At 44.8% G+C, this 15346-nt stretch overlaps 1 protein-coding gene across 5 annotated transcripts in view; it reads left to right on the top strand.

Annotated features, from left to right (window-relative positions):
* The window catches only part of SLC29A2 (solute carrier family 29 member 2), a 64850-nt gene that overhangs the window by 14577 nt on the left and 34927 nt on the right, over positions 1 to 15346 (top strand). For 3 of the 5 annotated variants that reach the window (XM_069207950.1, XM_069207951.1, XM_069207953.1), the window contains exons 2-5: positions 3008 to 3174; positions 5597 to 5678; positions 9813 to 10015; positions 12002 to 12141. In XM_069207950.1, coding sequence (XP_069064051.1) covers positions 3146 to 3174; positions 5597 to 5678; positions 9813 to 10015; positions 12002 to 12141 — 454 coding nt within the window. In that variant the 5' untranslated portion in view covers positions 3008 to 3145. Of the gene's footprint in view, positions 1 to 2658; positions 3175 to 5596; positions 5679 to 9812; positions 10016 to 12001; positions 12142 to 15346 lie in introns of those variants that run through there. The other 2 variants (XM_069207952.1, XM_069207954.1) reach the window with 2 other exon arrangements.

Here is a 15346-nt window from a genome sequence, read left to right as displayed (position 1 = left end):
ACAGGCATTTTAGATATTCTGGGGTAGAGCAACTAACCTTAGGACAGCAGGGACCTTAGGAACAGAGACTAAACATTCGACTAGTAAGCATTCTGTTACTGCTACTATGCAGAGCTGTCATTGAGTGGAAACCAGTTGGATTCCAGTTTCAGCAGCTATTCATGAGCTGAAATCACATTCCAAGATGAGTCCACAGAATTGTTGCTGTTGTGTCCTGTTTGCAGGGTTCTGATAGAACACGGACTGAAAGGCCATCACATGTACAGTGCACTTGTCTTTGTGCAGTGCAGGAAAGATCTTATTGACCTATATATCTACAAATGCCTCTTTAATGCATCAGTAATTCCTCTTGTCCAAGGTTTGTCCTGGCCAGTAGGAGCAGGGTGCCAAACGAAGCCACGTTGAACACTCACACCTTGCAGCCAGGTTAAGCAACACAATCAATGAAACGATACACTCCAGTTCTCAAGTTTTCAAGAGATAAACTGAGATTTAAAGTGTTTTGACGTTCCCCAAATCTGTAATTTATGTATTTGTGTCCTCTAGGAATGTCAGTTGTATTTTTACACACATATTATCCATTTACGTATCACCCACTACAAACTGAATTTGCAAAAACACTGATAGATTTCTCAATAATGTCCTTAAAAGCTCTGAAGGTAGTCCATGCCAGCAAAGAATCTCTGTCTCCAATCCATATGTTATGTCATCATGCATTATGTGAGAACATTTATGTTTTTCAAAATGTTATGTTTCTGCAGGTTTTTTTTTCATTCAACATGTGTCTTGTATCATGCATACTTTGGAACTGAGTTGCCCTCAAATGATTGCGTGAGTTTGCTCTGTGGGTGGGTGTTTATCAAGACGCATCATTGACAGCTCTGAAGTTAAGGCAGTGCAAGTTCCTCACAGTGTCTGTCATTGGGTTATAGAAGTGTGCAGATAGATGCACATCCAATCCTTGCCCTCTCTGGAAAGTGCGCAGAAGGATAGTTGCCTATGTGTCTTGTAATTGTAGAAAGGTGCGGGACATGCAGGTGGGGGATTTCAGATAGATGTGGGCAGTGTTTAATTTGTGCTTGTGGTTTCCGGTGCTTAGCACCGGCACTTATTTTTGAGGGCCGGGGCTTATTCTTCTGCCTCAAGCATTTGCTGGGAGGAAAAGACACATATGGGAAAAACGGAGGAGGTGGGGAAAGCAAAAGCGTCACAACGGGAGAAAGCATGAAGCTGCTAGAGTGAGCTGAAGGGGCAGGGAGTGGCTTTACATGAACTGAAGAGGCCCGAGATCTTTAAGGATTAGGCTGCCTCAGTATTCCGTGTTCCCAAATTTAATTGCAGCAGCCACGTGTTTAAGAGGAGGGCTTTGGGCACCGGCACCTTTTTATTTAAGAAATTAAGCACTGGCTGTGGGTAGAAAAGGGCGCAAGTGTCTAAAAGACTGAAAGGATGCTGAATAAAGATGTGCACAGGGAAGAGACACTCCGAAGATTATTATCTCTCCCACAGGCCTTGGTAATGTTTAAGTCACAGTTTCGTATTTTCAGAATTGAAACATTTTCAATTCTAATTACACAGGTAACACGATTGAGAAAGGATTTCTAGTTAAGTTTACTTGGCCAAACCTCTTTTAGCAACCACCACCATTATTTTTTTCATCCCACATAATACATTGCCTGAAAGCTTCACAATGATCTCCACAACAAAAGCTTTAATTCACTGCGCTATCTTACACAGAACATAAATCTAGAACTTCAGTGTTGCAGACAGTGCTCTGCAGCAGGCACATGAACCATCTGAGCTAATTCAATAAATCACATCTGTGACAAGAGATTATATACAGATCTTTTTGGCAAGTGCATTAACAGTCTGAGTTATCTCAACAGTACCACAGGGCTGCCAACACATGGTGTCACCGTATGTCACATTATATTGACTCTCTTCATACAGTGAGAAACCAATGTCATACAGTGGAAGAAAAGTTGAGCTGGAAACACCTATGTTTGCTCATAGAGGTTTTCCAGCTTTTCTCTCGAGGATCTGTGCTGGCGATCTTTATTGCATGATCTTAAATTGCCCCAGGACATTGACAGCAGTCTGACAAGGTTTGTTTGTTTGGGTTTTTTTCCTTTTGGAAGCGGATGGTAGAAGTGCCTAAAGACAGTATCGTCGCTAAAGTACCGGATCCCACCAAGTTCAAGCCCCCCTCACACGGTGACCATAAATGTAGGTTAGGTATTAGACGCTGAAACGCGTTAGATACCCGTAGCTCTCTACAGCATGGGCTTAATTCCCACTGCCAACTTGAAATGCATTATGACAAACTAAAGTGGCTAATGGGTGAATGATGTCACAAGATGTCTGTAAACCCCAGCTGACAGCATCAGACAAACGATACAGAACAAAGGGGATTGTTGTTTGGCGCCTTCTTCATTTGATGGCTCCTTCAAATTGCCGGAACAGGTTTTCTAGAAGTTTATTACCTTGCTGTAAATTTCTTCACAGGCAGGGTTTACAAACGATATAAAAAATAGGCCAAGTCATTGACTCATCCCTTCATTCTTCAGCCCTCGACCCTCCCCCTCCCATCTAAAGCCCCCCCCCCCCCCTCCCCCGCAACCGTCCACAGCTGCCGCCTTCAATTAGTTGGTTTCCAAAGTAAATTATTTAAATTTCCAGCAAGAGAGTAACATCACTCCACAGCACCAGCATGTTCACTGGTTCACTGGCTTCCACACTCACATGTCCCACATAATCTACCTGCAAGGTTTCACTGCTCAGACACACGTGCCCGTCCACGCATTTTGTAATTCCGGTTCGGCAAGGATCGATGAAGCAGCTGCCGCGGGCGATGGGATGCACTTCCCTTCGCTCTTTCCCTAAATAGAGGCCACGTGCCCCAGTCCGACCCCCACCCCTCCGGAGGCAGACAGAGCTGACGGAGATGCGATAGATGGCGCGGTACAATAGTCAACAGAGCGGTTACGTGAGCTCGGTCTCGTTGCAGGTAGGAGAGCCAGCACCGAGATAGTGGCCACAGGGCGACAGGCGAGAGCAAGAGCCGAAGACGTCACAGCAGCAGGGACCAAGGAATCCACAGAGCGGCTGCGGAGCAGGTGCGGAGGCAGCCTCCAAGGACAACAGGATGGGTCACAAGGACGCCCCCAAGGACCTGTACGTACCGCAGCTATTTCCTGTTGTCGCTGCTCTCGCCTGGAGTCTATCTGTTCTGTTGTTACTCTCTCACCGCTTCCTCTCCCTAGCTCCTCGACCCTGTCCCCTTCGGTTTCTATCAGCCCACCCACTCTGTTTATGGCTCTCCATCTCTTTTTTCTGGTTCCCCCTACCCCCCCCCCCTCCCACACCCACCCACACACTTTCGATCTCTTGCTCTCCGCCCCACTCTTCTGCTATGTAACCGGCGTCATCTCGTTTCCTGGCTTTCTGACTGTCTCACTTATTATGGCTCTTTCATGTCTTTATCTTTCTCTACCCCCACCCCTCTGTAACCCCCTCTGCCCTTTTTCATGACTAGTTGATATTTTCTATCTGTTTCTCACTGTTCTGTCTCTCCATCTCTGGTACACTGTTACCCTGTCTCCTCTTTCTCTCACACACGTTGCCTCTTTGTGTTTGTCCGTCTCCTTATGTCTCCCCACTTCCTAATTTGACTTTCCCCTCCACTCCTTCACTCCTACACTCCCACACTGCTCCTGACCCCTCTCTGGCCATTTTCTTTCCGGTGATAGTACGCCCATCGTACGTTTTCTCACCTTCTAACTCCTCCTTCTTTTTCTTGACTCCTTATTGTTTATTCCGTCAAATGATTGTTTTTTTTTTTTTTTTTTAGTTTTTATTATACCAAACTTATGTGCACATTTCTTAAAGAAAGAAAGATACAAGTTAAGGTGTCACTCATTTTCACTGAATGTAACATCATTGAAGTGCAAGCTCAGTTGTGAACTCGGATAAATCTACTCAAAGTTCCAGCTTGCGACAGTAGGTTTCGCTTTTTAACACGCTACCAGCCAGGAGCTGCACAGTAGGAGCAGCAATTCCACCCCCGGCCAGAAGGTGTAGCTTCCAACACCAGCCAACTGGTACCACTGTAAAGCCAACGCTGCCGCCAGCAGACGTCACAGTGACAGCAAAGATTCCAGCCCCAGCCAATTGGAGGGACCATAAAATCAGCATTCCTAGTCCCGAGCAGTAGGTATACCAGTGAACGCAATGCCTAGCTGCTAGGTGTGTGTCACTGTCTGAGTAGTTCTTCCAGTCTTGCTCCAAGGATATTAGTAAAAAGCGGGGGAGCCTTTCTCTGGCCACCAGGTGTCACTGTCGAGAAACACTTCTAGCCAGGGTCAGCGGTTGCTACAGGAAAGGCGGCACTTCCTGCTTAGGCCAGCAGGTATCACTGTGTAGAGGCCATACTTCCAGTCCTTGCCAGACGGTGTCTCAGGAGCACCCCAGCCAGCAGGAGGAGAGCTCCAAATACCTCATCACAGGTGAGTTATTCTAAGAGCAGAGCTGCCACTAGCTGTCACTGTAAAAATAGGTTTCACAGTCCTGTCCAGCAGATGTCAATTTAGAGCAGCACTTCAGGCCATGACCAGTAGGTGTCATCGCAAGTGCATCACTCCCAGCCCTAGACAGTAAGTGTCAATGCCTCATTTCACAACACCCTTATTAGTGAAAATAATATAATTTGGGTGTAGAAAGCATGGGCATGTGCCACCCATTTTAATTGTGCTTCTTCGGTTATCCTTGGCGTAAAACATACAGTTTAAATAGACCTGCCTTATTTGTAAAACGTAAAATAGTAAAAAACAAAAAAACAAAAAAAAAAACTTGATTCACTCACAAGCTGCCGTAACTGGACGCTCACGATCAGCAAATGAGGTACGTCAGTATAACGATACACACAAAATATAATCTCGCACAAATATCATGGGCAAATTACCATTTGCAAAAAATATAGGCCCGTTAGATGAAGGTTTTCTTTTGTTAACTTCTGGTAAGCAATATTTAGAACACAATATTTTTGGCAGACATACTTAGGTCGCTGTATTCTGGTACCATACCCAAGCAAATGTGAGATAGACGTAGGGTCTTAGCTAGGCCTTTATTCCTGTATTTTCTGTTGCTGCATTTACATGTTTTAAAATAACTGCCCTCTGCTCTGTACCGAGCACTGTCACTACTTTGTCTTTAAGAGCTAAAAATGTTTCTATTTCAGCTGTCACTGGGATGAATGTCTGAGATTTCCCATTTCTGTTAGGCAGCGGAGGGTATGTTTCTCACTGTTTATCAGCATTATAAAGTCTGCTTTCTGTGTTTTGTAGGCAGATTAGAACATTATAATTTGTAGATTTTATTTTTTGGGCTATTTGATGTGATCCTGGCCTGTGTTTCTAGATGTGTAGTTGTTTCTTTTATATATAAATCTTACAGCGCCTAGTGCTTCCTAAACCAGTGTTGCAAGGTCTGCACACACATCAAGCAGTACCATTGTTCCAAAGTTCTACATGGGCAGCAGGGCGGTTGCCCCATGCACATAGATAATTAATTTTTCACAGTTTTTACTGCTCCTTTTCAGATATCACATGGTCAGCATCATCTTCTTTATCCTTGGACTGGGAACGCTTCTACCATGGAACTTCTTTATCACCGCCATTCCAGTGAGTAGTAATATGGACCTCTCATGTTCTGCGTGGCGTGCTGCTTCTTTCTTTGACACAGTTCTCTATCAGTGTAAGACTATGAGACAGGCTTAAAGGACACATTGAGAGTTGTTCTGCAGAGCAGTTTCACAGAAGGTTAATGCACTCAAAATGGCAGTGTTTAGGTCATAGGATCAAAACTGTCCCTTCGCTGTTCGATGTGCTCCCCCTTATTCCCATTGGTTGGGGGAGGGGGTGGGTGTATTTTGGAACTAACATTTAAAAGTGTCCACACCAGCACCCTAACTCTGGCCCTCAAAGTTTGGCCATCAGCTCTTTGTCGTCCCACAGGTATACTGATCCAGATCAGAGTAGCAACAGCCACTGCCATTAAGATAGTGGGTCGATTGAATAAAAGAACAGTCAGATCAACTAAAGCACCCACCAACAAACGGTTGTTTGATGACATCTCACTCTTAAAAGAAGGGGCATGCCTCTCACATCCATCTGGTTAAAGTCATGCTTGCCTGCGGACTGCCTGTCTAATTGTCATATCAATGATTGTGATATTAAACATTCTGACACCTGCTTGAAGAAGGCGTATACCTCAAAGCAGAAAAATTGTCTACAGAAACTTTCATGTGGGTTACTTGGAGATAGTGGGGCACGACTCCAGGTTCCTTCATTGCAGCGCCATCTCGATTCCTGTGCGGTGACTTCATGGCTTTCTTCCCAGAAGAATTTTTTAAATCCGAGGCAGCATTGCATCAGATGATTCCTAGACCAAACTGTAATTGTAAACAGACATCAACACCTCCCCACTTTTATATGCATTTGTAGAGGTATCTAAGGAATGTATGGTAAGATCTTTTGGAGACTCAGATCCTGTACATCACCTGCTGACATCAGCAAATCTAAATCACGTAAAACAGAATATATTTCAAATCATTACATATGTCACCGCACCTCTATGTGTGGTGAAAACCATCTGAAGCTGAACTATGTCACTGTTACATGTTTGCTGAAGGAACCCACTACTGACCAGATATCTTTGGCAAACCACTGATCAATCGCAAGAGTAAGAAGCATGAGGAAGATGGTAGAAAAACACAGTGACTCTAAAACTCTCTGATCACCTCCAGCTCAACCATACCACGAGTGATATCCAATCTTGTTCCTATCTGTGGAAGGCAATGAAATGCACCCTAATGAATATGGGGAAGAACTGTTTACAACCAGAGGCATGTGTACCTTAATCGTAAATGTCTTTGTGGTGTTTGACTCAGTCGATTGTATTATTCTCCTCTCCTGTCTTGACTATGTCCATTCGGTCATGGGATCAGCCTTGAAGAGGTTCAATCCATTCCTCATAGACCTCATGCATTAAGTGAAACAGAGGCATTCCAGAGACAAGTAACGTTCCACATGGCACTCAGGCACCACTCCTAGGATTATAGCTGTGTCACATTTTTCTTGTTTACAGTATACAATGAGAATCAAGGCATCTGCTGCCTTGTGTATACAGAAGCTATCTGGATCCTTGTTTGTATCTCTAAAAAACTAGGGAAGGAGCGCAGCAAAAGATGTGACATAAAACTGCCCCAATGCACCCAAAACAGATTCCCTGGTACAAGGTTGAAAAACGCCACTAGATTCCCTTTCAACTCCCCACCTTTGTGGCCACTCCACCATTTGAATCTTATCAAGTCATAGCTTCGAGGATTCTTTTTAGAAAGCTGTCATTTATACATAGAATCAACAATGCAACTAAAACATGATGCTTTGTGAGCTCCCTTGCATATTGATGTTACTGATTTTGCCCCGGACACTGGTCCTGACAATCATCATCTTGAAGTTTGACAACTGTTGGATGAATTGTGGCCCCAAGTAAAACCAAGGGAAACCTTCAATAAGTTCAAGGGGCTTGTGTATACTCTTTGTTTCTTAAAGTATTCAGCTCTGTTTGGACTTGGAGAGAAAATAATATTACAAAATTAGAGGGTGAAACAAATAGAAACTGTACAATACATGTAACAATTTTCTGCTACGTTTTTTCACTGGGGGAGACCAGGGGTATCATCTGATGCAAAAAGTTGCTACATCAAAAAGCTGCACATTAACAGATATGATTTGTGTAGAGATGAGGTCTCATAAGCCATCCTTCTCTAAAGGAATTTCTGTTGTTTGGGATAAAGAAAAGTAATAAAGTAGTTAAACACTTATAAAGTAAACAATACTGGAAAATGCACAAATATGAATGAAAAATAAAAGAGGGCAGAAAAGTTAAACCTACAACATGTTACATACAGGCTCAAATTGCCTAAAAAGCTATAAAGGAATTACGAGCATATTAACACAAAGCAGTCACAATACTCCATAATAATGAATTTGATGCAGACTGCGAATTCAAGGTTTCGTTCAAATGGCTGTTTTGCGTGACATTGTAAAAGCACATGGATTATTGTTTCTTCAGATTTCCCACAAAATCTAAATAAATTGTTCTTCGAGAAAGGAAGATTCAGCTTGTGGGTCTTGTAAAGTGTTATGACAAGACTGCATCAGTTATGCATGAGCGTCATCATTTCGCTAGATCTTCGAGATCATCAGAAAGCCAATACCATGAAAATATGCAAACTGTAATAGGCAAATTTAGCTTTAAAATCTATTGAACTAAGGAGAATGCAACAATTAAACCTATGAGCCGGGTTCTTTTTAAATTGAATGAAAGACATCAGCAGGTGACTGAATTCTTCCAGAAGGTCAAGAAATAGGAAAGAATGAAAGCCCAAGAGTGTAACAAGGAAAAGAGCTAGCATGAGGCTTTAACTTCATCATGGTAGCTGGCAAGTTTAAGTGTCCGAAAGGAACCATGTATTCCGGATTACATTTATGTACTCTTGGCTTGTACACTGTGGCCCTGTTGCTCCCATATCACCCATACAGGCACTTGAGATAAATCTGCCCGAAAAAATATGTGCATGATACAACCAATATAGCGGGAAGACTCTGAAAGTTTAAGGTTCTTCCTAGGGGAACTCCTTCCTTTTTGCTTTCCAACTCAACACTAAAGTTGCAAGTTTTGAAAGACATGAAGCACATCCCTTTCATTTTAGAGCTTGGTAAACTATCTCTTCAACAGTGCTTAATTTGTGAAGGCATTTTTCAACTCAGTACTCATTTTTTGGGAACCGGGATCAGTAGGAGCAACAGCAAGAGGAAAAAAAACAGGGATGATAAAAACCCACACGAGTGAGAAAAGGAGAGTTAAAGGGATCAAAAAGAAGAGGAAAAGAAGCATTTGCAATGCAATGTGTCTAGCATTTGCTCTAGTTATAGCTATTAGCGTTGTAAACTCCTAACCGGACTTTTCTTGCCACGTAAATTGGAAGAAAAAAACTGAGCACGATCGTGCTGAAATTGGCGGGGAGGGCGATTGCGCTATGTAAAACCCAGCGCGATCACGCTATGTAAAAACCAGCGTGATAAAAAGATAAAGTAGTGCAGAAGCCAGGCTGAAAACATGGAGCCTCGTATGTTTTCAATAGTTTACCGGTGCTGTGCTGTGGAAGCGGGAAAAACACTGGAAAAGGCATGACGTATGCATGCCTTTCACTAATGAAATCAAGCAGATTTTAAAAGGCAAGCCCACAAACCAATGAAAGTGACAAGCAAGACATGGGTGTGGTTAAAAGCCCAGAGAGAGATTACAAAAGGGACGGAGCGCTTGTGCGCTCGACCCTAAAAAAACAGGGATCATAAAAACCCGCATGAGTGAGAGAAGGAGACTTAAAGGGTAGGGTGTGAAAGAAAGATGCCTGGTGTGGAATGAGACTTTACAGCTTGGTATTGATAATCCTGGTAGTATTCGGCAGCACCAGCAGTAGATTTCTACGGAAAACTTCCGAACCCTGCCCCTAACTATTTCTTTCATTATGCACTGTTCACCTCTCTTACCTCATTAACCCTTCCGCCTATGTCCATCAGCCTTCTTCCTTCCTGAATGTGAGTGCTGGGATGCTGCCGTAAGGTAACGCAAGTGATGCATTAAAACAACAAGTAAATATATAAACGTGCTCAAGTGAGAGTGAGGGTGCAAAGCAACTCATCAACTGAACTAACTGGTAACTGCCTGTGTCGTGCTTATTCCCTCAGTATTTCCTGACTCGGCTGGCCGACAGCAGCAGTGCTGTTGAAGACGTTGGAAACGCCACAATGCTGGAGGCCCGCAGCACAGGCGGGAACGCCACAGTTGGCCCCGTAGCTCGGGATGAGTTCAACTTCAGCAACTGGATGACTCTTCTGTCTCAGCTGCCTCTGCTGCTCTTCACGCTCCTCAACTCCTTCCTCTACCAGTGGTGAGTGGCTGACGGACGCTCTACCACCCTGGCAGCCTGGAAAGACTATTTAGTTTATAGGCATTCATACATCTCGCCTCTTAGTATCTGTTCTGAGTAGGAATTCTATCTCTTTTTTTATGTGTTCTCTCCATTTCATCTGCTTACCTTGACCACTGTATGGCTAGCTCTATCTCTGGCCCCTCATTATTTCTGATCCTCTCCTGATTTCTTTATCTCTATCTTTATTTCTCCTGTCTTCTATCTCCCTTTTCCATTGTTTTCTCTCTTCTAGCTCTTTCCCTTTCATTCTTTCATGTCTCGCTTTCTGTCTCTACTTTCTCTAACATGTTGCCTTTTTATAATTTCACAGTCTACCTACACGTTGTTCTCATTCCGCCCTTTTCTTTCTCTATGAGCTCTGTTTTTATTGACGTCTTGCTTGTAGTATCTTATATATCATTTCACTCACCCTCCTTTTTTCTGCCCTCTGTCACACTTTTGCCCTTTCCTCCTCTTCTTTTCACTCCCTCTTTTCTTCCCTTTCTAGCAGTCTCTTTCTCTATTTTTGGTTGAGTCTGCCAGACAGTGCAAACTGTCTGGTTGCAAAATACCTTTTTCAGCTTTCCAAGAACTTAAAACGGGCTTCAGACCTTCCCGTTGCATAGCACTAGATTTTTTTATTGTCACTCTAATTTGCTTGCTTCTTATTGAATGGCTTGCCTTGGCCATCTTCTGTTTGCCCCTCCTCTGAAACATAGCCTCTATATTTGGGTTCTACCACTGCTCACTTTTAGTGAACTACTTCTGTCCTTTCTCTTCAGCACTCCACACGAGTGTCAGTGTTTTCCAGCTATCTCCCTCATGTGCCTCTGTCCCTGCCTTCTGCTTCGTGTTGTTCCGTTTCACCTGTTTTCTTTTCTCCCCCTCCGCATTACCCTGGTCTCTCTTGTTTATTTTTGTTTACTTTTCGTGAACTCTACAAGTTCGTATGTTTTCCAGCAGGCTCCATTGTATGATTTTTACTCCCCCCCCTCCATTTTGATCTCTCTTCCATGTGCTTCTCTCGCCCTGTGCTGCGCTTTCTTGACTGTGTCTCTACCACCACCCTGCGTTCTTTGTTGCTCTCACTCTGCCTGTGTGCTTCTGTGGTGTAATTGACACTTTCGCTCTAAAAAAATCTTTATTTTCGTATTCACTGATGCTGGTAGCATTTGACATCTTGGATCAATAATCAGTAAATAAAAGATTAAAGCAAATGATGCTCATACCATTCCACTGGCGTGCACATTTCATGTCAGTAGAATGACGCGACCACCATCGCCCCTTTTTTATTTCTATTTTGCTGATGATGCACAGAATCTCATACTGTACAGCACCGCCAAAAGCAAATGTCGATAGCAGGGGCGTAGCTTGGTCGGTAAGACTGGCGGATGTGAGCTTCAGATTTTCCAACAAACAGCCAGTGAGTCATGTTAATAACTGGGTGAGAAGTAGCACGAGGGGAGCTTAAGGGCCAGTGAAAAGGGAAATACGTGAAAATTGTGAGGGGTGCTTTAAACACAGCACTTTGTAAAATAACCATGTTTTAAGACCATTACAACAGAGACCAGAGTGTGTGTGGTTTTGTATGAGTATTTAAAAATATCAGGTGAACTACGATAGACACCTTTCCATACCCAACTGAAAGCTCCTGGACCCGACTGATTGATAATACATTTATAAGGGGGGTGTACCATATCCGACCCCCCCCCCCCCCCCCCCCACCCTCGAAGTTACAACCCTGGACGATAGGACCCAACAGCGCTACCCATTGGTTTCGCCAATGCTTGTTTATCTTTTTCTCTTGCTAATTCTTTCTTTGACCTTTTCTTTTTCTCTCCTCTTTCTCTTTCCCTATTTCTGTATGCCTTATTTCCCCGCTCCCCCTCCCCCCCCCCCTCGTGTCTCCCTCTTTTTGCTGACAAATTGATTCTGATGGGCCATAATTGTGTTTTTTCTACCCAGGATCCCGGACAGGGTGCGCATCGTGGGCAGTATGCTGGGAATCCTTCTTCTCTTTATCCTCACCACCGTCCTGGTGAAGCTGGACATGACCCCGCAAAACTTCTTCTCGGTCACGATGGCTACCATTTGGTTCATTAACTGTAAGTGCTCTGGGGTCAGAAGGTCATGATGCCCCTTCAGAACCTCTCCAGATGATCTATTATGTTTCCTCACCTTCCGCCTTCGTAGCCCTCCGCCTCCTCTCCCCGCTGTTTCTTCCAGCCTGTTCATTTCCTGCGCGTAGCTGCCCTTCTATGTTTTCTTCTCCCATCAGGACAGCAGCTGTTTCCGCCCCTTACAATATTGCACACTTTCCCACTCTCTTTCTGCCTCACTTCCTTTCTTTTGCTCTCCGTTCCTACCTCTCGCTTTCTTTCTCTCCCCGTCTCTAGATTTCATTTGTAAGGTCCAGTATGAGTCTCTTCTGCCTACAAACCCTCTACCTTTCATTCTTTAGTGCCCGTCGCCGTATTTCCGCTGGTCCTTCCTCTCTGTAGTACAGCGCCTGGCCACCTTCTGCTCACTAACACCATCTTCTAATTACGGTTTTATAATGGCCTCATGCGATGTGGTTAGGACATTTTCTTCATATATGCCAGGATTATAATAAGCAAAGTGGGACATTTAAAAACAATAATCAGGAGAACGTATTTCTCTCATTGACATCTATTTATTGAAGGGAGGCAATTTCAGGCGGGAGACAGCCAAAATAAAGAAATTTGTGGCTTCCAAAATAGGGGATTTCCAGTCTGAATCGGTCTATTTGAATGCTTCTATTTATGTAGGGCACAATGTATTGAAAGTTTTTCTTCTTCAGTAAGTCTGCTGTCGGCATGCCTAACAAGATACGCAGCAGTTGTGTAAGGGATACAGAAGCAAGAATGTAATGTGCTAAAGTGACATTTCAATTTGTGTGTGTCTTTGTGACTCATAATGTCAACAAACTAGCAAAGCGGTAGCTACGTTTGTGGCAGAGAAACAAAAATGTACCAAAGTGAAATCACGAATTGCAAATGTCTTTTGTGACTCAAAATGTCAATGTTGCTTGTCGCCAGGGACTATATCAATGATTTGTGATTAATTCTGCTGTTGCACAGCATAAATTGGTTACTGCTTGACAATGGCATTTGGTAAACATTCTTAGAATGGTAGATCTCCATGCCAGCTATGTTGTTTGGTAACCATTCGCGCAGTGAAGATCTCCTTGGGGACCAGCTTCCTGCGTCAGTGGGGCAGTGGTTGGAATTGGAAGGAACATACAGGTTTTCTTACAACTTCTGCTTGTGTCCACCCCCCCCATTGTCACTTTTAGGGTGGGTCAACAGTATTGTGCTGTAACAACTAGGCCTTTGAGGAACAAGGGCTTTCGTACCAGCACTCTCAAGGTGACGGAAGTCTGTTGTCCTTGGCAGTCCACCATCTCCAAATTCACAGCTGTTTCCAAGCGTTCAAAGAAAGAATCCTGCTTTATGACGGGATTCATGGGAATGCATACGAACAGTCTCTTTTTACTCTGCCAGATTAACACACCTGGAAAAGCGAAAACAATATGCTTATCAAACATAGTGCTGCCACACAACCTAGTCAATGATACATTTAGCACCATCTTAGACAGGATTCAACTGAAGTGGTCTAAAAATATATCTCCCAGTTGGTATTTATTATAATTTGTATAGCAGGAGCTTGGAAGTGAGAAAGCCGGCACAAATTTGAGGGGGGAGGGCAATTGAAGATTGTGTACATAGTGGAAGGGGCGAAGGGGGAGGTTTCTTCACATTAAGGGGGTCATTCTGACCCCGGCGGTCTAAGACCACCGGGGCCAGGGTCGGCGGGAGCACCGCCGACAGGCCGGCGGTGCCCCGCAGGGCATTCTGACCGCGGCGGTTCGGCTGCGGTCAGAAGAGGCAAACCGGCGGTCTCCCGCCGGTTTACCGCTGCCCTTAGAATCCCCCATGGCGGCGCAGCTTGCTGCGCCGCCATGGGGGATTCTGACACCCCCTACCGCCATCCTGTTCCTGGCGGTTTGCCCGCCAGGAACAGGATGGCGGTAGGGGGTGCCGCGGGGCCCCTGGGGGCCCCTGCCGTGCCCATGCCAATGGCATGGGCACGGCAGGGGCCCCCGTAAGAGGGCCCCGCAAAGTATTTCAGTGTCTGCTAAGCAGACACTGAAATACGCGACGGGTGCAACTGCACCCGTCGCACCCCTGCAACTCCGCCGGCTCAATTCTGAGCCGGCGTCCTCGTTGCAGGGGCATTTCCTCTGGGCCGGCGGGCGCTCTTTTGGAGAGCGCCCGCCGGCCCAGAGGAAATGTCTAAATGGCCGCCGCGGTCTTTTGACCGCGGTGCGGTCATTCAGCGGCGGTACCTTGGCGGACGGCCTCCGCCGTCCGCCAGGGTCATAATCAGGCCCTAAGTATCTGATCCAGGTGGAACATGAGGGTCCCTTAAAAGGAGGTCTAGAGGTGGTTTTGAAGAATGTGTTTTAGGTTTCTTTCAGAAACAGAAGAGAGGGAGAGAGTCTGATAGGTGGCAGGGTGTTGTTCCAGATTCTGGGTGCATAGATTGAGAAGGTTTAATCCCGATGGTTTCCTCTTTGCACGTCTCGATTTTCACTCTGGTGATGTCAAGAGGGCATATGTTACCTTGACCTCCTGAGATGGGGGTTATTCAGCCCCTTGTGGTGGCATGTCCTTTGCCACTGCCTAGCATACTTTACATCACGTTTTGAAGATGATGTGGGAAGGTAAGAGCAGGCAGTAAAGATAAATACAAATACATTAATTAGATTAAAATACAGGACCTTTACCTGCCCTGCCGACGTAGCCCCACCTTGAAACCCAACGCCTGTCCCACAGTCCTGTTTTCCCTCTCCTCTACCAGTTTTCCATCTTCTTTGAGACCTCAGCCCATGTCTGGTTGCTGATCTCCACTCATGGGCCCTCTCTTCTCAGTCCCCAAACCCACCTTTCCAGTCTTCTTTCCACTAACCTACTGTGTTTTGTCACTTTCTGCCTTCCTCTTAAACGCCACTCACTATCATGCTCGCCTTCAAGTTGTACCACACACACTAATACTATTTACCTTTTTTACACTATGCCTCTCGGATTTACGCACCAGCAGCAGTCCCTACTATCCTTTTACCTCAGTTTCTTGCACGTATGTAATCTTTCCAGCTCCTCATAATTAGCTCTATAACCATTTCCTTCCTGGTTGTACTTCCTGCCTTTAACTGTCTATCTTTCCCTGTAACCTCCATCACTTCTCGCCTTGCCTTTTTACCAGTTCTTACCATCTACAGAAGAATTG

The sequence above is a fragment of the Pleurodeles waltl genome, chromosome 9, assembly GCF_031143425.1.
Source record: "Pleurodeles waltl isolate 20211129_DDA chromosome 9, aPleWal1.hap1.20221129, whole genome shotgun sequence".
NCBI classification, from domain to species: domain Eukaryota; kingdom Metazoa; phylum Chordata; class Amphibia; order Caudata; family Salamandridae; genus Pleurodeles; species Pleurodeles waltl.
This window is presented reverse-complemented; position numbering and strand designations above follow the sequence as displayed.